At 35.7% G+C, this 26,129-nt stretch overlaps 1 protein-coding gene across 7 annotated transcripts in view; it reads left to right on the forward strand.

The window, feature by feature from the left end:
• The window catches only part of CCNT2 (cyclin T2), a 38,667-nt gene extending 13,606 nt beyond the window's left edge, over positions 1 to 25,061 (forward strand). The window contains exons 3-10 of one of the 7 annotated variants that reach the window (XM_009185000.3): positions 4,466 to 4,594; positions 6,595 to 6,655; positions 10,229 to 10,291; positions 13,717 to 13,762; positions 15,359 to 15,522; positions 20,289 to 20,359; positions 20,886 to 22,035; positions 22,137 to 25,058. In XM_009185000.3, coding sequence (XP_009183264.1) covers positions 4,466 to 4,594; positions 6,595 to 6,655; positions 10,229 to 10,291; positions 13,717 to 13,762; positions 15,359 to 15,522; positions 20,289 to 20,359; positions 20,886 to 22,035; positions 22,137 to 22,204 — 1,752 coding nt within the window. In that variant the 3' untranslated portion in view covers positions 22,205 to 25,058. Of the gene's footprint in view, positions 1 to 4,465; positions 4,595 to 6,594; positions 6,656 to 7,260; positions 8,923 to 10,228; positions 10,292 to 13,399; positions 13,596 to 13,716; positions 14,082 to 15,358; positions 15,523 to 20,288; positions 20,360 to 20,885 lie in introns of those variants that run through there. The other 6 variants (XM_009185001.4, XM_017947889.3, XR_636899.2 and 3 more) reach the window with 6 other exon arrangements.
• The last annotated feature ends 1,068 nt before the right edge of the window (positions 25,062 to 26,129 follow it).

Consider the following 26,129-nt stretch of genomic DNA (forward strand, 5'->3'; position numbering starts at 1 on the left):
AATAATTTTTTAAATGCCGGTTATGTTAACCATTTTTAGTATATTGTGTAAGTATAATGTAGTTACTCTATGGAAATCAAGCCTTATTCTCTTAATCAGTACTGCTTTTCAGCAATATTGAATACTGATATTTTGGGACTGTTATTAAGCCAGCTTTCTTTTAAATGTAATTAGGTATCTTAACATCCAGCTTGAAGATTTTTTTTTAATTTTTAATATAAATTTTCTTTCACGTCAGTCTTTCACTCATACATAATTATTTGAGTAAGAAAACAACTAAAATGCCACACTGGGTTAATAATATTTTCTGCAATTCCTTAATGCTGGTGTTTCTAGTGCAGCATAATTAAGGATTCAAACCACTTTTTAATAATGTGCTATAATTTTAGTTTGATAGGCTCACACTTGGCAAATACCAATTAACAAATGGGCATTTTGACTTATTCCACTTTCTTCTTTGTGAGCCTGTTACCTCTCTTGTCTTTCCTCTACTTTCCTTTCCTTATTCTAAGACCTTTCTATAAGCCTATAATAAAGTTATACAACTATCCCTTCTCCTAAACTATAGCCTTAACAAGAAATTTCAAAATTCTGAGCTGTGATGAGTAGAGCTTGCTGGGTATTTGTTAATGAAGTAAGTCCTTTTCAAGGCACTGAAAAGAGTTATCCTAGAGTTAGGGGTTGGATGGGGGGTGTTTAGGGCAATTAAGGGCAAGGGGAGAAAATGGCTTCGCTAGCTATAGAACCTAAAGATGAAACAGAAGAACAGGTTAGAATGAACATGTTGGTAATAGTAAATGAAAAGCAAACTTGGAAGCCATTTATTTGCTTCTGTTGGGGTTTTCCTGGATTGGGAGATTTAATGTTGAAGAGTAATCAGATAGCTTTGGCTAGTTCTTAAATACAAATGCACCCACAAAGTGTTTGCACAGGATTAATTATTAATATTAAGAGAATAAGGACTGGAAGGATTCATTGAAACTGAATACAGCCATCTTCGGTGACTTAGAAATTACCCAGACTTTTTGTTAACTAAGCCTGACCTTGCCTCCGTTATCAAGGTTGAAACCAGCAGTGGAGAGTGAAGAATATCAGCAGTAAGGGTATCAGGAGCAGAGAAGGGAGACAGTAGCCAGGAATGGGCAGGATGAGAAAAAACGGAGAAGGAAGGGAGTCAGATCAAGAAGTAGGAATGGAAACAAAAAGGAATAAAAAAGAGAAGGAGTGAAAGTAATGCGGATGTAAATCATTGAAGTAATGGCAAGTATCGTAACTTCCGTGTTTGGATATGCTTGCTTAGACTGCAGCAGGACCCTCCAAGAATTAAGTTTACCCGTGAAAGGAAGAAGGTGAGCAAGAGAGAAGGGAATTTTAAAAATACACTTGTTAAATTGTTTTTTAAATTTAAAATCAACATTAATGCACAATTTTTAAAATTTTTCAACATAGTAGTAATATTTGAGTCATATTACTAGGGAGCACTGTTCTAAGTCCTGTGTATATTGGTTCATTTAATCCTCACATAACTTTGCAAGCAGGGACTATTAATATTTCTCCCATTTTACAGATGCAGAAACTGAGCCACAAAGAGAGTAAGTAAATTCTCTAGGCTAGTCAGATCACAGAGCCAAGATTCCACTTGAGGCAGCATGACTGCAGCTGGCTCTGTCACCTCTACCTCTCCCTCTCCATGATTTGTATGATATGTTTCTATAGAAATTTGTCTTGTTTTGAGAATGTTACATTTCCTTAAAGTAGTTATTTATCTGCTAGAGTAACAAACTCATGACACTATTCAGAGTTCAAACAATTCTAGTCACTATTCACATCAACTTCCTTTTACTTTTTTCCCTTTAGAGTAATTTGGGAAAGTTTATTAAACTAGGTCCAAAATACGAAAATAAATAGTGCATGGTCCCTGTCCTCAGTGAACTGAATCTCAGTTTGTAATTGTTTGGTTACTTGAACCAAACCAGCTGTACTCCTCCAACAATACTAGTGTGAATTATTTGGCTTGAACCAAGCTTGCCAGTGAATGTTTCTTGGCTTCAAAAGTTTGCTCACCTTTAAAAGCTATGGACCAACTAGTAATATTTCTGTTACCCAAAACATTTGGAATTCTTTTAAGCCTCACAACAAAATCACCTTCCATACAAAAAGCAGTAGTACCTAGTTTGATCACCTTCCTTAATCATCCTTGAAATTAAAGCTTTGCATGGATACTCACAAAATATTTATCTAAAAAGGTGTTTTGTTTTGTTTTACAGCCTTGATGGATGAAAATGTTTGCAGGTTATAGAGAAGGAAATGTGAATGGAGTTAGTGGATTTCACCAGGAACTTTGGAAAAGTGTTGGGTATTAGTCTTTAGTTGGCAAGTATTTCTTGATCAGTGTCTTTTAGGCAAATAAGAGAAATTCTGGATCATCTGACAGGCAGGAAGTTAAGTACTAAATTCGGTCTAATTTGGCTTTTTGACCTGAGCCTCTGTTGCTTCACTCTGACAAATAGTTTTAGCATTTGAAGGCTTGATTAGCCATTCCCCTGTTAGACATGAATAATGATAATAAATGAGAGATTGTGGGAAACTGAGAGTGTCTTCATTTTCTTGACTGTACTATGTGGGCATCGGCTCTCAGATTTTTATAGTAGCATTTGGAATACTTTGAATTTAATATTGGTGCCGTTATATATTATCCATATCTCATTCATTCAACAAATTGAACCACAGCCACATAGTGCTAAATACTAGGAACACAAATAAAGAACTCTGTTGTGTGTTCAAGCTACTTCCAGACTAAATTACTCTTTTGAGCATTCTCAGTTTTTCTAAGCCTGTCCTTGTTGTCATTTTAAAAGGAAGAAATAAGTTGAAAGTTCAAATTAAAATTATTCATTCGTTTTAAGGTAACATTATTTCTGGTTTTTGGGAGCCAAACTCTTTTTTACATCTGTTTTAAAGATATAGCAGAAGGAAAACTTCTTGAAGTCATTTTTACTTCATTTACACATCTGCAAATGCAGTTGAACTAGAAAGATCCTTTTCAGATCCTAAATCCAGTGATTAAGTTTCATATTACATTTAAAAAGACCTCATACCGGAAGGATCCACTGTCCCTCTATCAGAAATTTTCTTCACCTCCAGTTTAGCATTGTTTCTGTACAGTAATTGTTGGCCCCCCCCAAGACACAGTGAGGCTCAGATGTTCATCTCTTGAAAAATGGGTACTCAAATCTTGACATTTAGAAATTGTCTTCTCATGGGAAATTTCTTGAATGTAATCTTAAAATATTATTTGAGTTTATTTTATGCCTATTTTCTAAGAAGTCCACAGTTAACTTGGTTTATTATTAGCTTTTGGGGTACATATTCAGACTTGATGTTTCTCTTAGTCAATATCTTTGTAGTGTTTGTGTTCTTATACTTCTGTCCCAAAGACCTAATTTACTAAGCTAAAAAAAAAAAAAAAAAAAAAAGCTAATTTCTGGATCTCTGATTGGCAAAGTTTCTACTATTGGTTTATATTACATGCTTATACCCTGGTGGTGTAGCTGCTTTCATTATTGCTATAGTTAAGTAGTAATAGAGATAATTAAGTAACAGTTTTATGTTCAGAATCCTCCTTATTTTGCCCTCTCGGTGCTTTTTCTGTTCCTTCAACAAGATAGTGAAGCTAATAAAGGCAGGCAGTTAAAGCCACAGAATGAATCATTGCTTGATTTAAAAGAGTACTAGAAAATGGTGACTTTGTGCCTAGAAAGAATAGTGGGTATACTTGATCTGCTTTTCATCTTTTTTTTTTTTTCATGTATAGCATCATCTTTTTGCTTGAGTTATTTTCTTTGCCTCCACAATGTGCAAATTAATATTATTTAAACTTTCTCTTTCGCATTTTTAGTATGTTCAGTCAACTTATTTAGTATGTCTTTTCCCTTTTCCCCTTTGTTCTATGTGCAAAACGAATAAAACGGATTTTATAGATTAGTTCTATTTAATGAATAACTTTATTAAAACTATTACATCAATCTTGTCATACCCAGCTCACAGTTCATACTATTAATACTGCATTCCCTCCTTGCACGCTTCCCCCGTTAGAAAATAGAGGGTTTGGGCTAGGTGCGGTGACTCACACCTGTAATCCCAGCACTTTGGGAGGCTGAGGCAGGTGGATCACCTGAGCTCAAGAGTTCGAGACCAGCCTGGCCAACATGGTGAATACAAAAATACTAAAAATACAAAAATTAGCCTGTGTGGTGGTGCACGCCTGTAATCCCAGCTACTCCGGAGGCTGAGGCAGGAGAATTGCTTGAACCCAGGAGGCAGAGCTTTCAGTGAGCCGAGATCATACCTCTGCACTCCAGCCTGGGCAACAAGAGCAAACCTCCACCTCAAAAAAAAAAAAAAGAAAACAGAGTTTTTTGAAATGTATTTGTTTTTAAATCACCAGAGTTTTCTCTTTCTGCAGATAATATCGTCTACTGCATTATTTTTGGCTGCAAAAGTGGAAGAACAGGCTCGAAAACTTGAACATGTTATCAAAGTAGCACATGCTTGTCTTCATCCTCTAGAGCCACTGCTGGATACTAAATGTGATGTATGTAAATACTGGATTTTTTATTTTTCTTTGTAAATTTGAAACTTTTTCATAATGTAGGCCTAACAAAAATACAGTTCAATTAGTGTTGCCTTCCAAATGCTGCTTATTTTATTACCTCTTAGGAATGCAATGCCAGGAAGCAGTCTGGCAGAAAAACATTTCACGTATGTTCATGAATTTGGATGTCATTCTGAATTATAGAAGGCTTTGATTCCAGATGCTTTGTTGATTCAAAGATACTTTTGTTTCACATTTTGTTGTTCAGAGTTATGATACATGTAGAGGGTAAGCCCTGTCACCTCCCCTGGAAGCTGTATTTGAGACCAGATTATAAATAACCCCTTAATTTGTCAACAGATGAAGGAACAGAAAATCTTCTGAATTTACCCCTAAATGAGTAGTCTTTTTAAAGTATTGTTCCTTTTTAAATGCATGTACTGCTACTTATCTCTGATACATAAAGCTGCATTTTGCTATGCTTTCATGAGCAGCGTTTTTTTAGTATTTTAATTTTCCTAGAGTAATGTTACTTTCCAGACAACTTTATCATCAACATTGTAATAGACCTTATTTGAAAGAACTATTTTAAATTTTTCTGACATCTTAAGATGGAAGTTAGAATTGTGGCCCTTTAAAAATTTTCGGCCAGGCGCAATGGCTCATGCCTGTAATCCCAGCACTTTGGGAGGCCGAGGCAGGCAGATCACCTGAGGTCGGGAGTTTGAGACCAGCCTGACCAATATGGAGAAACCCTGTCTCTACAATTAGCGAGGCGTGGTGGCGCATGCCTGTAATCCCGGCTACTTGGGAGGCTGAGGCAGGAGAATCGCTTAAACCCGGGAGGCAGAGGTTGCAGTGAACCGAGATCACACCATTGCACTCTAGCCTAGGCAACAAGAGCAAAAAAACGTCTCAAAAAAAAAATTTTTTTTCTAGCATCCCGAGTTACTTAATCAGGAACCTTTACCTATTGGATGACTAACAGATTATGTTAATTCAAAGTCCAGATTAATTTAAGCTTCAGTGGAACTATATCTGATTTTATTAATGGCAAGTTTTGTCATAGATGTTGGCTTTAAGGGAGTAAACTATTAATGTAGCCATTAAATAATAGTTTGTCATTGTTTAATGATAATTCCTACAGTTTCTATTAACTGTACAAATTCAGAACTATTTCTTGGGGTACTGTTTAAATAATAGAAATTGTGTTCTAAAAGTCAGCCCAATGACCTTTCAAAATAGAGCATAAATAAAATGAAAGATACTTTTACTCTCTGGCTTTAGCAATATGTCCTTACAAAAATGAATATAGGTATATTCATATCGGTAATATAGTATTTCCTTATCACTTTGTTCAATTGTCATGATTTCAGAATAGGACAGCAGTAAATTTTTCATATCCTTTATTTCCAGAGTAATTGTAGTAGATAAAATTTCTTGAAATTGAGTAAGGAGGTGCTCTGGTATTTATGTCCCCATAGGTATGAAATACATTATTTTGGTATGTTTGATAATTTCTAAGGTGGCAGGGAAGTTAATTCTAAAATTAACTCACTGACTTACTGTGACTTTTGAGGAATTACCACATGAAATGTCCTAGAGTGAGTTTGTAAGACAGGTTTGAGTTAAAGGCAGGTTTGAGTTTGATGTTTTTAATTGACTTGGACTTCCTGTCTTTAATATCTCTTGAAGCACCAATGCCTAGGTTGTTTCACTTTACAGACTGTGCACATCTCCTTTTTTCAATTAAATTGCCCCCTTTCATATTGTTTAGTTTCTTGTTTTTTGCTGTTTGTTTCCTGTTACAGAAAGTAATTCAGTTTAGGCTTGCCACAGAATACAGGTTTTCTCTGTCACCCTCAATTTATTTTCTCCATATTTTCAAACTACTGTGGTTCTTTTGTAATCAACCTGTAATTCTCACAAGATGTAACAGTCATGTAGTCTAGTAATGTTACTTTTATTTTAATCAATTTGATAATATTTTTATCTGACAGGCTTACCTTCAACAGACTCAAGAACTGGTTATACTTGAAACCATAATGCTACAAACTCTAGGTACGTACTTACATCAGATAATGGCTTTTTGTGTGTACTTCCCTAAAGCATTCTAAATAAGTGAAAAGATTTCTGAAATAATTGTATTATTGAAGAAAGTTACTTTAAAACAGGTTTTAGACCAGAATAACGTTGCCTGGTTATAAGGAAATTACTTTTCTAGAATTTAATTTCATTTGGCATAATTAAATTGAATGGTAAACATACCCTACAGTATGATTTCTTAGGTTTTCAGGTAGTTGAAGTACGAAGTACTATGCTTCACTCTGGATTTGCACTGGAGAGTAAAATGGTCCTTTAGGGCTGTTTCATATGATTGTGATGTATACAAACCTACACAGCAATCCTTGTTCTCCTTGAGCTTCCAGTCAGTATTTTATGAGTATATCGCCTTTTTATTTTTATTTATTTATTTATTTTTTTAAGATGGAGTCTCGCTCTGTCGCCCAGGCTGGAGTGCAGTGGTGCAATCTCGGCTCACTGCAACCTCTGCCTCCTGGGTTCAAGCAGTTCTCCTGCCTCAGTCTCCCGAGTAGCTGGGACTACAGGCACATACTGCCACGCCAGTTATTTTTCTGTAATTTAGTAGAGACGGGGTTTCACCATGTTGCCCAGGCTGGTCACGAACTCTGGAGCTCAGGCAATCCGCCCACCTTGCCCTCCCAAAGTGCTGGGATTATAGGCATGTGCCACCGCGCCCAGCCTATCAGGATTTTTAATGTGACATAGTAATTATTTAAATGTTGGTCGTCCTTTTTTAAAAGTGTATCTTTGTATGCAAGTTCATTTACTCTCATCATTCACCTTACTCAATTTACTGAAATTGAGGCCTAAGAAAGTGATGGCTTATCTAAAGTCATACATTACTTCTGGAAGAACCCACTAGGATGTGGTAGGAAGAACATGGGCTTTGGGGAGATCTGAGTTAAAATCTGTAGGCCTCTGATTTGCTTTGTAAACTTGGGCAAAAGTTCCTTTACCTGTCATACCTCCATTCTGTGGCCGTGGAATAGTATCTGAGTCATATCGTGAATTTGTCATTTTTTAAATTTATTGTTCCATTCCCAGATGTTGCATAGAAGTGTGATAAATCAGTCACAACTTCCCATTGTGACAGACTCTTCATTATAAAACTAGCTTGTGTGAAATACATATACGGTTGACCCTCAAACAGCACAGGTTTGAACTCCATTGGTCCACATGGATTTTTTTCAATAAACAATACTGGAAAATTGGAAATTTGCAACAATTTGAAAAGCTTGTAGGTGAACCGTAGCCTAGAAATATTGAAAAAATTAAGAAAAAGTTGGATATGTCATGAATGCATAAAATATATATAGATATTAGTCTATTAATATTTACTGCCATAAAATATACATAAATCTATTTTTAAAAGATAAAAATTTTAAAAACTTAGGCACACAAGCACAGAGCATACATGGCTGTATTTGCAGTTAAGAGAAAATGTAAACAAACAAATGTAAAGGTATATAAAATTAACTTTAATACATACATAACTGTACTACTGTGATAATTTTGTAGCCACCTCCTGTTGCTATTGCAATGAGCTCACGTGTTATGAGTATCCACTTAAAATGCTGTGTGACACTTGTTATCTCTGAACAGTTTGTCTCTCCAGTAAGTTACATATTGCAGTAAAAGAAGTTCTGGCATATTTTTACCGAATTTAGTGCAATACTGGAAACTTTGATTAATACCATGGGACCCATACAGAGTGCCTCAAGTGATGCCAGAAGTGCTCCCAAGAAGCAGATAAAAGTTGTGATGTTACCAAAAAAAAGTTGAATTGTTTGATATGTATTGTAGATTGAGGTCTGTAGCTACAGTTGCCCACCATTTCAAAATAAATGAATCCAGTGTAAGGTTCAGTGTGAAAGAAGAAAAAGACATTTTTGAAGCCATCACTGCAGCTATACAAGCAGGCACAAAAACCTTGCACTTTATCTCATATTGAAAATGCAGCTTTTATGTGAATGCAGGATTGCTATAAGAAGGGTATACCTATGGACTCTAATTTGATTGGAGAGAAGCTTAAAGCAAAGGGAAGGTGAAGGATCTAAAGCCAGAGAATTTAATGCCAGCAAAAGACAGAAATTATGGTATATTTCTGTAAAGTTACACCACGTGTTGCCTGCCTCTCTTGCCTCCCCTTTTGTGTCTTCCAACCTGAGACAGTGAGACCAACCCCTCTTCTTCCTTGGCCTACTATGAAGACCTTTATGATGATCCACTTTCACTTAATACTAGTAAATACATTTTTTCTTCCTTATGATTTTCTTAATAGTTTCTTTAGCTTACTATGTTGCAAAAATACAGTATATGATACGTATGCAAAATATGTGTTCATTAACTGTTTATGTTACCAGTAAGGCTTCAACGGTAAGCAGGTTCTGGTCAACGATAGTTAAGTCTTAGGAGAGTACGTGGATTTTCAACTGTGTGAGGATTGGCACCCCTAGGCCCTGCGTTTTTCAAAGGTCAACTGTAAATTCTTTGAAGTTTCTATAAAATGAAAAGATGCCAAAAAAGTGAGGGTTTTATTTCTTGCAAATCCAATGATTTACCATGTTATTGTTTTACTGTACAAAATTATATAAATTTCATTTAGGTAAAAAATTGAAAATGAAAAATTTTAAATCATTATATAATGCAGTTATTATATAAAATCATAATGTAATATCCATATTGTTTATGACATATTCTTAGGCACAGAGAATGAGAAGGTATTTTAAGGGGAACATTAGAATTTAGAAGATATGCCTCTGTGGCTTTATTTAAAGTATTTTGCATATTTAATTGCAAAATTAAACTATATATAGACCACACAACAACTTTATAAATCTAGGTTACCCATTTGTTAGGATTTTATTTACTTACTGCTTCTGAAGACAACCAAATGTGATCTTCACTTTTAATAAAAACAGAAATCCTGCCACACCTAAGGGTTGATTGCACGTTGAAAGCTTTTAAACATTTCCTCTTTCGTATTAGAAACAGTAGTTTAAGCAGTCATGAGACCTCTAGGGTTTGTTTGTCATATGATTTTAATTATTAATGAAGTATAGTTATAAGATGAAACCCTTTGAAACCCTTTGATCTAGAGTGCCATATCATTTAAAAGCTCATTTCTGCCACTGTGGCCCAACAGTTAATGTTTATGAAAAATGTGCTTTTCATGTCTTCTGAAAGAAAGCTTGGAATATTAAGAAAGATATTACGTAGTTGAATTTCGTCCTTAAATTGTGGGACCAGCTTAACAATTGTATTTTCCAGGAGTTTAATTTGTTTTTAACTTTAAGATAATCCCAAATCATTTATAATTCAGAATTTCAAACAAATTTACCCTTGGTCTTTTAACTTTATTTTCATAATTGAGACATTGTATTTGAAAAATTATATCTTGTCATTGGAAAAGTAATGAGAATGTCAGTGATGAGAAACTTTAATTTTGGATTTTTCCTAATAATGAAGAATATATTATATGTTTATGGCATTTCTCAGGCAAGTATTGTAGTGGTAAGTGATTGGAAAAAAAAGTGCTTATCATTTCAGGTTTTGAGATCACCATTGAACACCCACACACAGATGTGGTGAAATGTACCCAGTTAGTAAGAGGTAGGTGATCCTTAAAACTTTTAAGATAAGTATTAATGCTTTTTATTATCTATAATTGATTTGGGTGCTATTTTGTTCTTCTATCCTTTTGTTAGGTTGCATTAAAAGTAGGGGGAAATGTCATTTTTTAAGCATTACTTTTTAGTGCTCTACATCTGCCTATTCATCTACTTCTACTTGTGATTCTACCTGGTATGTTAGCTTCCTTTAAACATAGGTAAGAATCTCATTTCACTAAAACTTTGGAGGGCTTCCAAGTATTAGTACTCTATCCATCCCCCATTGAGCTCTCTCAGTCAGGTGTGGGCCAATAGTGCATAGGTCCAGAAGACAATATTAATTTTAGGTTTGTGTCAAACTTTGACTTTTGAAAAGTGATAACAGTTGAAGAATTTTGAGGCCAATCTCAGGCCTTTCAGATAAAAATTGCCTTTGTTAAAAGATTTGTCAGTATGGTGGCTCCCACCTGTAATCCCAGCCCTTTGGGAGGCTGAGGCAGGCCGATTGCTTGAGCTCAGGAGTTCGAGACCAGCCTGGGCAACATGATGAAACCGCATCTCTACAAAAAACACAAAAATTAGCTGGTTTGGTGGCACACGCCTGTAGTCTCAACTATTCAGTAGGCTGAGGTGGGAGGATGACTTGAGCCCAGGAGTCTGAGGTTGCAGTGAGCCCAGATCATGCCCCTGCACTCCACCTTGGGCAACAAGAGTGAGACCCTATCTCAAAAAGTTATTTTTTGGGGGGAAGTGTTTTGCCCATATTCGTTTGGGCAAACTAAAATTGATTCAATGTATTTTTCGAGGGTCTTTGACATTACTAAAAGTGATTTCCTTTTTATGTGTAATGGAGAAATAGGGCATAAAAAATATAGTTTGTGATGTGCCTGTTAAGCCTCTTGTTTATAAACAGGAGTACTTTCTAAAAGTATTGCTTTGCTGCTTGTAAAGTATCTAGTAGTATCTGATACAGCATTTTTCTACTCCTGAATAAATCCTATATATCTGTTGTGTCCCTAGAAACATTTTTTACACAGTTGCATGTTGTTCTGCTTCTTACTTCTACTTTCCTGTTTCCATTTCAAGTGTTAATGTATTCATAGCAGCCACTTGGGACCTGTAGTGTGCCATTTTCTGTTACTTCCTTTTTGAAAATAGAATTTTGCAGTTTCATTCATTTACTACCAAGCTTTTTTAGATTTATCCTAAACAAAATGAGTAAGACTTTTGAAAGTCTTGTGTTTTTAGTATTTATCTAAGTATTCTCACATTTTATTCATTTTAAATTGAATTCATTTTGTATCTAATGATTTATTATGTTAGTGGCTACAATTTTTTAAAAATTGTCTGATAGTATCATTAGGAAGTGGACGTCTGAAAATTCAATTTGTATTTTTTGTAGTAGCATACATTATCATTTGTAAGCTAGAGCATATTTTAACTGTGGTTCCTGTTCTTCGTGGTTATATCAGTGTGTTTTATAGCACATTTTCATGTCAATATTACAGTATAGCATAGAATTGTATACATAACTAGTTGTAGATGTTGAATTAAGAAAAAAGGGTTAGTTTTTTTAAAAAACTTGAAAAAGGGTAAGCTAAACTTTATAAGCATTGTAGCCATATAATTTGCTTTAAATTGAGAGCCTATTGAAGAAACATTAGTCGAAGGGAGTATATGTTTAAAAATATTACTTATGAATATTAACTTAGGAAATTGGATTTTCAGGTTACTGTTGTGAAATTTGAGTCAACTTTAAATTGTTTATCAGAGATTAATATTTTTTGTACATGTTCTCCTACAACTAAAAATTCTAGAGAGACATGAAGTCAGTTTACTTGAAAAATGAAATAGTAACTTTTAAAACATTTACAAAAACTACAAATTTGATATATCCAAAACAATATTTAGACCAGATTATTTTTTGTTGTTAATGTTAAAATGTGACTGATTCTTTGAGTACAAACCATGTATATGTTTAATGTCATTTTGTCTGACTAACATTTCAGGTAACTTACGATAGAATATATATCACTCCATTTTAAAAGTATTCTTTCATGTTTTAGTGTCTTTTTTTTTTCCTTTACTCTTTTACAACTTTCAGCTAACAGCATTTCCCCTCTATTCTTCTCTGTTGCACAGTGACTGTTTCTAGATCACTGAATTTAGATACATCCCTAGGTGAAAATTGCTAATGGCATTTTTTAATTATTATTTTTTCCTTCTCTACGTATTTTTATTTGGGGGGGTGGGGAAAATAAATTTAATTTCTGTGAAGTCTTTTTCCCCCCTCTGGAGATGAGAAAGTTGATATTATGCTACTTTGCTGCAGAATTGGCTAATGTCATTTTACAGGGACCTTCACTTCTGTGATTTCTCCTTCCCTCCCCACCAGGAAAGTCACACTGCCTCCAAGACATCTGATGCTTTGACACTCTTCCTTAGCACAACTCTGCTAAACCCCAGTCCCTTTTGTAAAACCTTTATGTTGATGATCCACATGGGGCAGCAGGGATTACAGGTGCCATGAATAAAAAATAGGGGAGGGGGGAAGAAATTTGAGGACTGTTAGAGGGGTGGAGTTGAGATAAACTGATCCTAGGTGAGCAGAGGGGAAAGGTGTGTCAGTGATTGTGGATGTAATTGGGAAAAAGGGAAATGATAACAAGGGCATCCCTGTTGGGAAGACTAAGAGGCAGAATAAGGGGAGGGGAAACTTCAGTGTCTTAAGCTGATTAAAAATTGCCTTTCTGTTGGGGACCAGTGTTGAAGCATTCTGATCCTCCCTAGAATACCTGTATCTTTCCTAAGTTTGTCTTTAATTACATTCTGTAATTTGAAATAAATTACAGTGGAGCCTCCTGTATCTATACCCGTATGCTGTTTGTAGGTTTATTCTCTGTTGATGCTTAATAGCATGATGAAAAACTGAGCAGTTCGTGCTCTGTGTTTTGTGGGGTGGGGGTTTGTTTTGTTTTGTTTTGTTTTGATGGAAGTATTTAAGCCAACTTAAATATGACTGAGGATTAAGTCTGGCAGGCAACTCTTTGTATTTTGTATTAGACTTCAAAATCTTTTCTTCTTCTTCTTCTTTTTTTTTTAAATCCAGGAGAATGCTTTATTGCAACTTTTAGCTGACTAGATGCTTAACTTAGTAACAAGTTTAGCCCTTGTAACTGGCTAGCTAAAAGCAAATCGGCTTGTTTCTCAGATCTTTGGGGGATAGCAAGAAACATTTGAGTGAATGTTGTTGAAGATTTTCAGTAGTATAGAAAATGATGGCGCTCTTGTGATATTTGTAAGTAGTAAGTAAAATTTACTTTTTGTGTACAAATCTTTGAAGTTTTTGTTGTGTTGAGAACTTTTTGATGGTAGCACGTTAAAGCTGATAGTATTGTCTTCGTTTTTTTTTTTCTTTTCTTACAGCAAGCAAGGATTTGGCACAGACATCCTATTTCATGGCTACCAACAGGTTGTTATCCTGACCCTCTTTGTTGCACTGTTGTAGCACACTATAGCTTCCTTTAATGCAGGGCCCCCTCAATGTGTCTCTTACCCTTGTTGCAACAGGAGACTGGACCATCTACTGTGGTGGTACCTTCCTGTTTGCTTTGCGGTGTATTGTACAAGGGACTTTGGGCACAGAGGGGTTAAATGCACAATGTGAAGTGTAGTGGTGCTTTCTGATGACATATTCTCGATTTGTGAGTGCATAAGTCTAAAATTGGTAGCCTGAATAGCAGCTAAAGATTACAAAGAGCTAAACTTAACGTAGAAATTCGAGCAACTTGGTAAGTATAAAGCTATTTCCAGTTTACAATTATAGTTAAATGACAATTTTTAAAATTTCACGTTGATCCAGTCTTAACTTTAAAATACTCTAATTAAAGTTTTTTTAATAAATAAAATTTATGTAATTTGAAATTTTTTTCCAGATAATACCCACTAGTAGCAAGTTAAAAGTAGTCAAGTCCTATCCATGCCTGGATTTGCATAAACACAATTTTTCTTTTTTTTTTTTTTTTAAACAAAAAAACCTTCCTTTTCAGTTTATGTAGAGTAAAAAATGGTATGCGTTTATGGCTGATCAGATAACATTTCCATCATTGAAACTGAACTGGAAGAATAGTTTTAAGGAACCTTTAATATATAATTCTGTTCTATATTTATTTTATTAATGATTTAAATTTGGTTTTTTGAGTGGATCATTGGGGAGAAGGGACCACGCCAGCTTTGTAGGGTCCCTAATTTCTTGTGACACTGATAAGTTTTATTTACAGTTTCGGATTGGCAAATACTGCTATATTTTCTCAAATATCTGTTGTTGGAATTTAACCTCTATCCCCAGTAATTCTGAACAACAACATAAAAAGACTTAAATTTGAAACTTTGATTAGAAAAGACCAGCTGTGACACATATTAACATGCCCCATATTTGGCATATAGTGGAAGGAGAAAGGTAGTATTTTTGCAGTATTTAATAACATTGAGCCTTGAAGCTGTTTGGCAAAAGGTAAGTTTCCTTTGTGGCTTTGCCGAAAAACAAGGCATAGGTTTACATATATGTGTTTAATTCTCTCTGCTTCACTAAAGAAAGCAAATACTTATCAAGCCACATCAGATGGGATAATCCCTGATTATTGTGACATTGAAATTACTTTGTCAGTTTTACAAATAGTCTTTATTTTTACATTTACATATTTACCATGACATTACAAAAGAAAAATACCACAAAAAATTTACAGTGTTATCTATATAGTGATTATTGCAAATATACTATCCTCTTCTCCTTTTATAAAATACTTCAATTTTAGATGTAAAAACAAAATTTTAAATATTAATATATTAGTAGTAGTAATATACTGTTGGGAGTGAGGGGAAATGTTCATTATATGTAGATTTTTTAGTACTAGAATTTTATAACTTAGCTTTTAATTTAATAAGGTTTTATACTCTAGACTTAAAGATAGAGTTTAAATTTTGCTCTAATCTTACTGGTAAATGTTTTTCTTTGTTTTACATACTTGAATTTTTATGGCTCTCCATTTTCAAACCTGCTCTGCAACAGTCTGCATCTTACAACCTTCTGTCTTCAGTACAAACCAACAGTGATAGCATGTGTATGCATTCATTTGGCTTGCAAATGGTCCAATTGGGAGATCCCTGTATCAACTGATGGAAAGCATTGGTGGGAATATGTGGATCCTACAGTTACTCTAGAATTATTAGATGGTAAGTAGAGAAAACACATTTTTAACAATTTGGATTTATCTAAGTTGGCAGTTGTCTGAATTGACAATAGAAAGTGTCAGTGCGCTATCAAATGAACAGAATGAAAACAAGAATTCATCAGCTTAAAGAAAAAAAGAATTGAATCTGGAAGCTGTGCTCATATCTGTAATCCCAGCACTGTGGGAGGCTGAGGCAGGAGGATCACTTGAGCCCAGAGGTTCAAGACCAGGCTGGGCAACATAGACCCTGTCTCTACAAAAAAATGTTAAAAATTGACTGGATATGGTGGTGCACGCCTGTAGTCTCAGCTACTTGGGAGGCTGAGGCGGGGTGATCGCTTGAGCACGGGAAGTCAAGGCTGCAGTAAGCCTTGAAGGCACTGTTCTACTCTAGCCTGGGTATATATTAACTACCACTAGATATCTAAAGCTTTTTCAGGACTTGAAAAATAAATAGATAAGGTTTAGAATTCCATAAGCTGACAAGATAAGAATAGTGATTTAAAGTATACTAATTCTGTTGAGTTTTAAATGTGTATACTGAAAGTTGAGTGTTAACCGTGAAGCAGTAAACTAAAGGGATTTTCAGGGGATTGTGTTTCTTGCTCTGTATTACCATTGTTGCCTTACATTGTTAAATATGAATACACAAGGAGAAATTGTGCATATGTGTTCTGTTAATTAGGAGCATGGAATTTTGGGGATGTTTTGATGAGAAATTCCTCTGGTTGAGAAGTAAAAGAAGCTGGCCAGAAATGGGAGATTCTTGGGATTAGGGCATTTTAACCACGTACTGTAGATTTCAGAAAGAAAACAGATAACACTTTTTTTTTTTTTGAGTCAGTCTCACTCCGTTGCCGAGGCGACTGAGTGCAGTGGTGCAGTCTCAGCTCACTGCAACCTCTGCCTCCCGAGTTCAAGCAATTCTCCTGCCTCAGCCTCCCAAGTCGCTGGGACTGCAGGCACGAGCCACCACACTCAACTAGTTTTTGTATTTTTAGTAGAGATGGGGTTTCACCATGTTGGCCAGGCTGGTCTCAAACTCCTCACCTCAGATGATCTGCCAGCCTTGTCCTCCCAAAGTGCTGGGATTACAGGCTTGAGCCACTGTGCCTGGCCTTGTTTTGTTTTGTTTTTTGAGACAAGATACTCTGCCCCCCAAGCTGGAGAGCAGTGGTGCAATCTGGGCTCCCTGCAACCCTCTGCCTCCTGGGTTCAAGCGATTCTTGTGCCTCAGCCTCCCAAGGAGCTGGGACCACAGGCGCATGCCACCATGCCCAGATAATTTTTGTATTTTTAGTAGAGACGGGGTTTTGCAGTCCACCTGTCTTAGCCTCCCAAAGGGCTGAGATTACAGGTTTGAGCCTCCATGCCCTGCTTGAAGTGTTTCTTTAAGATAGGGATCTGCAAAGAGTAACACTATTTTAGAGTTTGTGGGCCATAAGGTCTCTGTTGCAACTATACGACTATACCATTGCAGCCGGAAAGCAGCCATAGGGCAGTTTGTAACTGATTGTGTGTGGCTGCGTTCCAATAAAACTTTGTTGACAAAAATAAATGACCAGCCATGTTTGGCCAATTATCCATAGTTTGCCTATTCTTATTTGTGAAATATGCTTCTTTGTTTCATCCCTTTATTTTCTATTTTGTTCTCCACCTGGAAAAAATTATCCCAGAATATATGTCTCATGCTGTATTATTGCTGCATGATTATAATGTTTTTCTTAAATTGTTAGAGGCTTTTTTATCCAGAGGAAAGGAAATCTTCAGTGAGTTGAAATGACATCTAAAACTCAGTGAGGGCTTCTCTGTTCTATAGCTTGAAAATCAGGTTATCTAGATCATTGTTTTAGTTTAATAGTCACTAGATTAAGATTAAGTAGGCAAAATCTTTTTTTTTTTTTTTCTTTTTTTTTTGAGACAGAGTCTCGCTCAGTCGCCCAGGCTAGAGTGCAGTGGCGCAATCTCGGCTCACCACAAGCTCCGCCTCCTGGGTTCAAACAATTACCTGCCTCAGCCTCCTGAGTAGCTGGGATTACAGGCGTGTGCCACCACGCCTGGCTAATTTTTGTATTTTTAGTAGAGACAGGGTTTCACCATGTTGGCCAGGCTGGTCTTGAGCTCCTGACTTCATGATCCACCCACCTCGGCCTCAAAGTGCTGGGATTACAGGCTTGAACCACCACGCCTGGCCAGTAGGCATAATCTTAACAAAAATAGTTTATATACCTGGTGCTGAAGTAAAAAGATCACAAAAAAGTAATCTGCCTTTTATCCTGACTTTAGGTCAGAGGTTAGGTTGTGGTTTATGTGGGGTTTTTTTGACACAGCAGGAGCTACCTCGTTTCCATTCTGAAAAAGGTAAAGTTTATTAATTTGGAGAGCAGTTGAATAAGAATCTTGGAGACCTGATACGTTAAGACTTTCACCATGTTTTGCATCCCTTTTTTTCTGTGTCAGTCACAAAAAGGCAATTCAAAATTTAAGACATGAAGATGTGGCCGGGTGCAGTCACTCACATATCTTGAGCACAGGAGTTTGAGCCCAGCCTGAGCAACATGGCAAAACCCTGTTTCTACTAAACATACAAAACACACACACACACACACACAAACCGGGTGTGGTGGTGCACTCCTATAGACCCAACTACTGTGGAGGCTAAGGTGGGAGGATCACCTGAGCCTGGGAAGTCAAGGTTGTAGTGAGCTGTGATAACGCCAGTGCACTCCAGCCTGGGCAACAGAGGAAACCCTCTCTGGAAAAAAATAAAAAGACATGAAGGTTTATCTGAATCTTAAGAGTGCAGTGATACTAGTATTATTACTTACTGAAATCACTTAACAACTATGTTCCAGAAAAGAACATTGGCTTAGACAGTAGCTTTGAGAGAGAAGGGCCTCTATTTTAGGCACATACTGTGATTTTTGTGCATATAGCTAATTAATTACATTAATGGATTATTTAACAGATTCTTTTGTTCTTCTGCTATAAAATTTAATACAGTAGGATACTCAAGAAAAACAAAGCTTACCTTTTGTGTACCAGATTTTGGACCAGAACTTGAAGTGTATTTAATGTTTTACAACCAAGTTGTTACAGAAATTGAGTCAAAACAATTTTGGTGATGTTGGACCCAAAAGTAGAAAAATAGTCTTTTTCTTTTTTTTTTTCTTTTTCTTTTCAAATGAGGAAGTGAAGGTCTGGGCATTAGGGTTTTTTTTCATCCAAACTGAATGAAAAAGCTCATGAGACTTTAGCAGGGACTAGTCATAACATTGTCAAGGAAATTACATCTTGAAAGATTAATGGTTAAATTATAGCTTGTCTGAATTGTCAATCTTAACATTGGCTTAGAATAGTTTACAAAGAAGCTTGCTATTACAAAATGAACCTGTAGTCTCTACTAATAGAGGTTCCCCCAGTACTGAAGTTGAATTGGCATTATTAATATTATGTGGTATTCTAATGTATTTGACTGGTGAATATTTGAGAGTGGCCAGTAACTATTAATGACATTATTTTGGGGGAATGAAACTATAGTTCATCAAAACCACACTACTATGGAAAAGGGGGTCATTTCATTGTAATCAAAATTTTAAGAAAATTGATAGAAAAAATTACAACCAAGATAGTTTGCTAATATATTAATAGTGTTGATTCCTAAGAAGTATGAGTATAGTTGGAGGGATTTTCCTTTTTAAAAAAAAAGTCTGGGCATGGTGGTTCACACCTGTGATCCCAGCACTTTGGGAGGCCAAGATGGGAGGATCACTTGAGGCCAGGAGTTTGAGACCAGCCTGGTCAACATAGTGAGACCCTGTCTCTATTATTTAAAAAGAAAGAAAGAAACTCAAAATATTGCATAGTTCCCTGTATACCCTTCAGCATCTCCTGATACTGACATCTTACATAACAATATATGATTATCAAAACTAGGAAGTTAACATTGGTACAATACTGTTAACTAAAGCACATATTTTATTCACTATTCCATATTTTTTCCTGTTGTAGGATCCCATGTTCCATTTAGTTGACATGTCCCTTCAAGTCTTCTCCAGTCTGTGACAGTTCTTCAGTCTTTCCTTGTCTTTCATAACACTGACACTTAGAAGAATAATGGTCATTTTATACAGTGTTCCTTAGTTAGGGTTTGTCTGATGATTTCTCATTATTATGTTGAAGTTATGTATTTTGAGCAAGAATACCGTAGAAGTAGGTTGGGTCTTGTTTGGTGCATCATATCAAGGGGTACAAAAACTGGTAATGACAACCGTGATCACTTGGTTACAGTGGTATCCTTAAAGTGGTTTCTGTACTTTAAAGTCACTATTTTTTTTCTCTTTGTAATTAGTACATTTCATGGGGAAGATACGTTGGGATTTTACAAATAACCTTTTTACTCCAATTTTTGTCCACTAATTTTAAAGAATCTATTGATAGATCTTGCCTGCAACAAAAATTACTGTGTTGGTTGCCTAATGAAGATTTTTTTATTGGGGGGTGGGGGATTATTTTTAATGTTACTAGATTTTCCAGAGATTCTAATTAAGCAAGTAAAATCAGGAGGGAAAGTAATCGTTACAAAAGGATTCAGCTTTGAAAATGCCGGTTGAGAGTTGTGTGTACTTCTGTATATGCTGAGGATTGAATAGGAGGGTAAAAGTGAAGTAGATGAATTCCTAGCGTTCCTTTTTAATACTGCCCACTTAAGAGAAGTTTAAATCCTAAAGGCACCTTCTAAGTTTCAAATTTAAATTTTATTTTTAGAGCTAACACATGAGTTTCTACAAATATTGGAGAAAACGCCTAATAGGTTGAAGAAGATTCGAAACTGGAGGGTAAGAGAATTGACAGGGTTTAACAGAATTTCAGTCTTTTATGTAACATTTACATAGCTAACCAGTTTGAATTTTTGTGGTTTAATAATCTTTGCCGTATTCCTGAATAATTCAGCGTGTCTCAAGTTACATATACTCACATATTCAATTACTGAGTCCAGTAGACTTTGCTAAAGTACATTATACTTTTAAAAAATTTTTCGCAGTGATTATGACGAAAGTATCCTCTTCATTTTACAAATGGGGAAACTGAAGCCTAGACAAGTTAAATTACTTTCTCAAGTGCTGGGCTAGGATTTAACTTGTATCTGATTCTAAAATTGGTGTTTTCAGTTTTTTATAGCTTTCTTTTATACCTCTAAATAAGGCACTTATTTACTAGCAACATTAAAACCTTGAACCCCAGGTCATTTTATTTCCATATGTTTAATATATAATGTTTTTAATGTATAACTTTTATAAGACAAGAAATTTGCATTAAATTATTTTTCTATATCACTGCTTCTTCTGTGTTTTATTTTAATAGGCTAATCAGGCGGCTAGGAAACCAAAAGTAGATGGACAGGTATCAGAGACACCACTTCTTGGTTCATCTTTGGTCCAGAATTCCATTTTAGTAGATAGTGTCACTGGTGTGCCTACAAACCCAAGTTTTCAGAAACCATCTACATCAGCATTCCCTGCACCAGTACCTCTAAATTCAGGAAATATTTCTGTTCAAGACAGCCATACATCTGATAATTTGTCAGTGCTAGCAACAGGAATGCCAAGTACTTCATACGGTTTGTCATCACACCAGGAATGGCCTCAACATCAAGACTCAGCAAGGACAGAACAGATATATTCACAGAAACAGGAGACATCTTTGTCTGGTAGCCAGTACAACATCAACTTCCAGCAGGGACCTTCTATGTCACTGCATTCAGGATTACATCACAGACCTGACAAAATTTCAGATCATTCTTCTGTTAAGCAAGAATATACTCATAAAGCAGGGAGCAGTAAACACCATGGGCCAATTTCTGCTACTCCAGGAATAATTCCTCAGAAAATGTCTTTAGACAAATATAGAGAAAAGCGTAAACTAGAAACTCTTGATCTTGATGTAAGGGATCATTATATAGCTGCCCAGGTAGAACAGCAGCACAAACAAGGGCAGTCACAGGCAGCCAGCAGCAGTTCTGTTACTTCTCCCATTAAAATGAAAATACCCATTGCAAATACTGAAAAATACATGGCAGATAAAAAGGAAAAGAGTGGATCACTGAAATTACGGATTCCAATACCACCCACTGATAAAAGCGCCAGTAAAGAAGAACTGAAAATGAAAATAAAAGTTTCCTCTTCAGAAAGACACAGCTCTTCTGATGAAGGCAGTGGGAAGAGCAAGCATTCAAGCCCACATATTAGCAGAGACCATAAGGAGAAGCACAAGGAGCATCCTTCAAGCCGCCACCACACCAGCAGCCACAAGCATTCCCACTCGCATAGTGGCAGCAGCAGCGGTGGCAGTAAACACAGTGCCGACGGAATACCACCCACTGTTCTGAGGAGTCCTGTTGGCCTGAGCAGTGATGGCATTTCCTCTAGCTCCAGCTCTTCAAGGAAGAGGCTGCATGTCAATGATGCATCTCACAACCACCACTCCAAAATGAGCAAAAGTTCCAAAAGTTCAGGTAGTTCATCTAGTTCTTCCTCCTCTGTTAAGCAGTATATATCCTCTCACAACTCTGTTTTTAACCATCCCTTACCCCCTCCTCCCCCTGTCACATACCAGGTGGGCTACGGACATCTCAGCACCCTCGTGAAACTGGACAAGAAGCCAGTGGAGACCAACGGTCCTGATGCCAATCACGAGTACAGTACAAGCAGCCAGCATATGGACTACAAAGACACATTCGACATGCTGGACTCGCTGTTAAGTGCCCAAGGAATGAACATGTAATAATTTGTTTAGGTCAATTTTTCCTTTACTTTTTTAATTTAAAAATTGTTAGAATGGAAAAATTCCTTCTGATCTAGCAGTGGTAACCCCTGCTGTTGCTGCCACTGCTTCAATATTTGTAAGTGCTGCTTTATTCTTCATTCTGAAAAGAAGAGATTATAGTAAACAAGTCTTTATCTCCACATATGATAGTGTTATAAATACTGTAAAAGCATGGAAGGTGCAAAACTCAGTATTTCTACAATTGCAGCTAAGAACATTAGGATGAATGGCTGGCTGCTTCTAGGAATATAAGATGCCTCAAGCATTCATTATTTATGATTTGAATACTGTAGCTATTTTTTGTTGCTTGGCTTTTGAATGAGTGTAAATTGTTTTCTTTTGTGTATTTATACTTGTATGTATGATTTGCATGTTTCAAAGATAAAGGGATAAAACAGTATACTGACAACTGTTTACAAGAAAGTGGAGAAAAATGTACATACATTTTTGTATGTTTAGATATTACCATAAATACTCAGGATTGGAGCTGCTTGTAAGTATAACAATATACAGAATAACTTTATTTTATCTTGTCAGAGTCCATCACTAATCTAAAACAAAGGTGGCACTTTTTTATGTTAACCTTAAACTCTAGGCCTTACTGGAAGCCACTGATAGGGGACACTTCACTACCAGATGTGTATGCAGTGCCACAGATGGTCACGTACACTGTGAGGCACTGAAATTTTGCCTTCAGAGGTTCTGACCAGATTGGCTGCTGAAATAGCCCCTAACTTTCTGAAGGCTTGAAGAGGAAAAAATAAAGTTTACATACTCTTGATGTGAAGTGCATTTAAATGTTTGTTGGCTTGTTGCAGTTCTATGAAACAGAGCTGTTAATAATGGTTATGTGGATTACTGTGATTTGAAAACTAAATTCACAATAACTTAACCTAGTAGAGACTTAGTGAGTTGTTTCCTTTAAAGAATTTTACACTACATATTTTAGCAGTAAACAGGGATCACTTTTCCTTTAGCATTCAGAATGACACCACATTCTTAAATATACTCCTTCCCTGAAGCGTGTTTGTGTGTGATGCCATATTTCTTTTTCAGGTAAATGTAGTCTTCCTTATAAAAATGAAATTAAACCTATGCTCTCTCAATTCTTTTATATTCTAACAATAAATAAAAAAGAAAAGATTACTGACTGTGCATTGTACCTGTATTTATAGTTATGGTTATCAGGAAGCTCTGTAAGAAAGAAGAGGTCAGCCTCCTAGGCAAACCACTAGTGGAGGTTTTACATTTGTTTGCACATCTCAGTGTATTTCTGTTGAGGTAAAGTTTGCACAGTCATCTGACTTCTGATCAAACATTGGATTTTAACTTGTTTAGATTTTGTCCTAAACACCAGTAATATGGCTCTTGTTTATCAGCTAATCTTGAATTTATTCTGTGGTAAATCTTTGAGTTGAGTATATTTGAGATTGATTGGATTCAACCTCTTGTTGAACTGAAAACAATTTTTTTTTTCTGTATTTTTGTTACAAAGCCACTGATATGTGCACAATTGTAATTTTACTCAAGTATGTTGCAGTTGTAAATATTAGAGTTTAATCTTGTGCTCTACCTTTATTTAGCAATTATCTAATAGCTTTATAATTTTTAAAGATAATTGTTCTTTATTTTGTCAATGTTATTTGAACTTGGGGTACTTAGGAGCCTCTTTGTAGGGACTGTGCCTAGGTAGCATGTCCTAACATTTGTTCTTGTCTTGCATAACTTTAGTGATCTTTGTCATTATATGTAACTTTGTTGCTCTGTATGGCATAATATTGTATCCATAAACATGGTAATTTTGATACAGTTATACTTTTACAGTGGTACATAATCCAAGGACTAGTATAGAATTAAGCGAGTGCAAGATGAGGGAGGGAAGGGCTTTCTTGATAATTTAGATGTGAAACCTCTACAAGAGCTATCATGTAAAAACTACATAAGGTGGTTGTGCTACTGTATAATTGGGGGTGATAATACCAGGAATTTTAATAAGATTTTGTAAAGAATATCCAGAAAAGTAGTGAACTTATTTTCAGTAGACATAGATAACAATGTGAATATTTAAGGTCTGTGACTATAGTTAAACTTCACTAAGAATTTGCAGAATTGTTTTGAGATGTGGGAATAAAGGTAATTTTATTGAATCTTCATTGGTGCTAATGATGGACAGTTAAAAAGATAGCTAGTGTATATTGTTATGGGTCAGTACTTATTAGTACTTCCAAAATTGAATTTGAAATGCTATGTATTCACTTTTCACTCTGTAAATGTAATTCTTTACAATGACTTTATTTATTAAAGGGCAGCCAGTTGTCATTTTTACAGGATTGTGTGAGCTATTCAAACTCCTTAACCCCTGAACCGGATATTAAGCTTCCAGAATAACAATGGGAATAAATATGGAATCCTTTTTAAGTTTTATTTCCATTAAACAGAAACCCTTATAATTCATACTATCATGAATTTGTTTTATCCATCTCATTTGCATAACAGTTCATCTGCCTGGTCCCACTAGGCTCTACCAAAGAAAAAGACTCTGATGAGTGGACATTATTACTGTGACTCTTGTAAGTAGCCATAAATAAACCAAAATAGAATCAAATTTAGGTATGAAATTCCACATGTGCAAAGTACTGTTAAGGTGATAACATTTTTGATGAGATTAAAAAAAAATATTTGAAATATTAAAAAGCATTATCTTTAAACGTCCTATAAAAGAGTGAGTCATTTTTAAGTTGTGTTTTCCCTAGATCACTGATTTGTTACCTTTACACAGAAGCACGTTGCAAAGAAAGGCTTTACTTCTACCTCTTACAGCTAGTTTTCCAATATTGAACTGTGTCCCTCTAAATATTTGCCTTAGCTATTTCAAAATAGATATTTTCAGAACCAAAGCAAAGGGGTGATTTGTTCGCTGAAACATTCTTAAGAGGCCTACTTAACAGGCAGTAGTAGTCTGTAGTGGTAAAACCTCACAGTTTCTTAATTGCAGGTATATAAATACCAAAAAAGTCCTGTTGTCAGCCATAGATTTATCTTTGAAAGCAATTAAATGTGCACCTTGGTCTTCCTCTGTGCAGATTCGTTGTGGTTAAAGTTCTTATTCAGAGTCATCTAAAAGAAATTTCTAACATGATGTATGGTTTCTTGAATGTCATGAGTAGCTGCTTGTATTACTTTGTAGCAACAGATTGTATTAATATTACGTAGAATACCTAACTTTTTTGGCCTATCCTCTTTGAACTAGAAATGACTACTTGAGGGCTCTTTCAGAGAACCAATATGAAATGTTTTTGTTAGTACCAAATACCCTTGCCTTAAAAGGTTTCAAGCACATTTTCCTTTATATTTGAGAACTTAAATTGCTGACTTGTATTCCTTAGGCAATCTTAGAAATAAACCACTGCTTATAGCTGCATGAATGTTATGCACTTCATGAGTACAGTTAGTTGATTAGATATTTCAGGGTTTTGCATTTACTATAGACATGGGGACTTTTTAAATGTGATAACATCTTAGGAAAACCTTTCTCAAGATATTACACGATTTCCAATTTTATGCAAATGAAAAGCATACCTGCTTAAATTTAGGATGTCTTTGCTGAGAATATTTGGAGGCTCTTGTTAGGAAGAATCGTGGATTCAGTATTTCTAACCTGATTACTGCCTCAGAGGCTGTCTTGGGAGGCAGTAGGATTCACTGACTACCTTTACCCAGATGAGGGATCAACAAATCTCACACTTGAATTAAATGAGTTGACAGGACAGTAGGTGCTAATTT

The sequence above is a fragment of the Papio anubis genome, chromosome 10 (genome assembly GCF_008728515.1).
Source record: "Papio anubis isolate 15944 chromosome 10, Panubis1.0, whole genome shotgun sequence".
NCBI classification, from domain to species: Eukaryota; Metazoa; Chordata; class Mammalia; order Primates; family Cercopithecidae; genus Papio; species Papio anubis.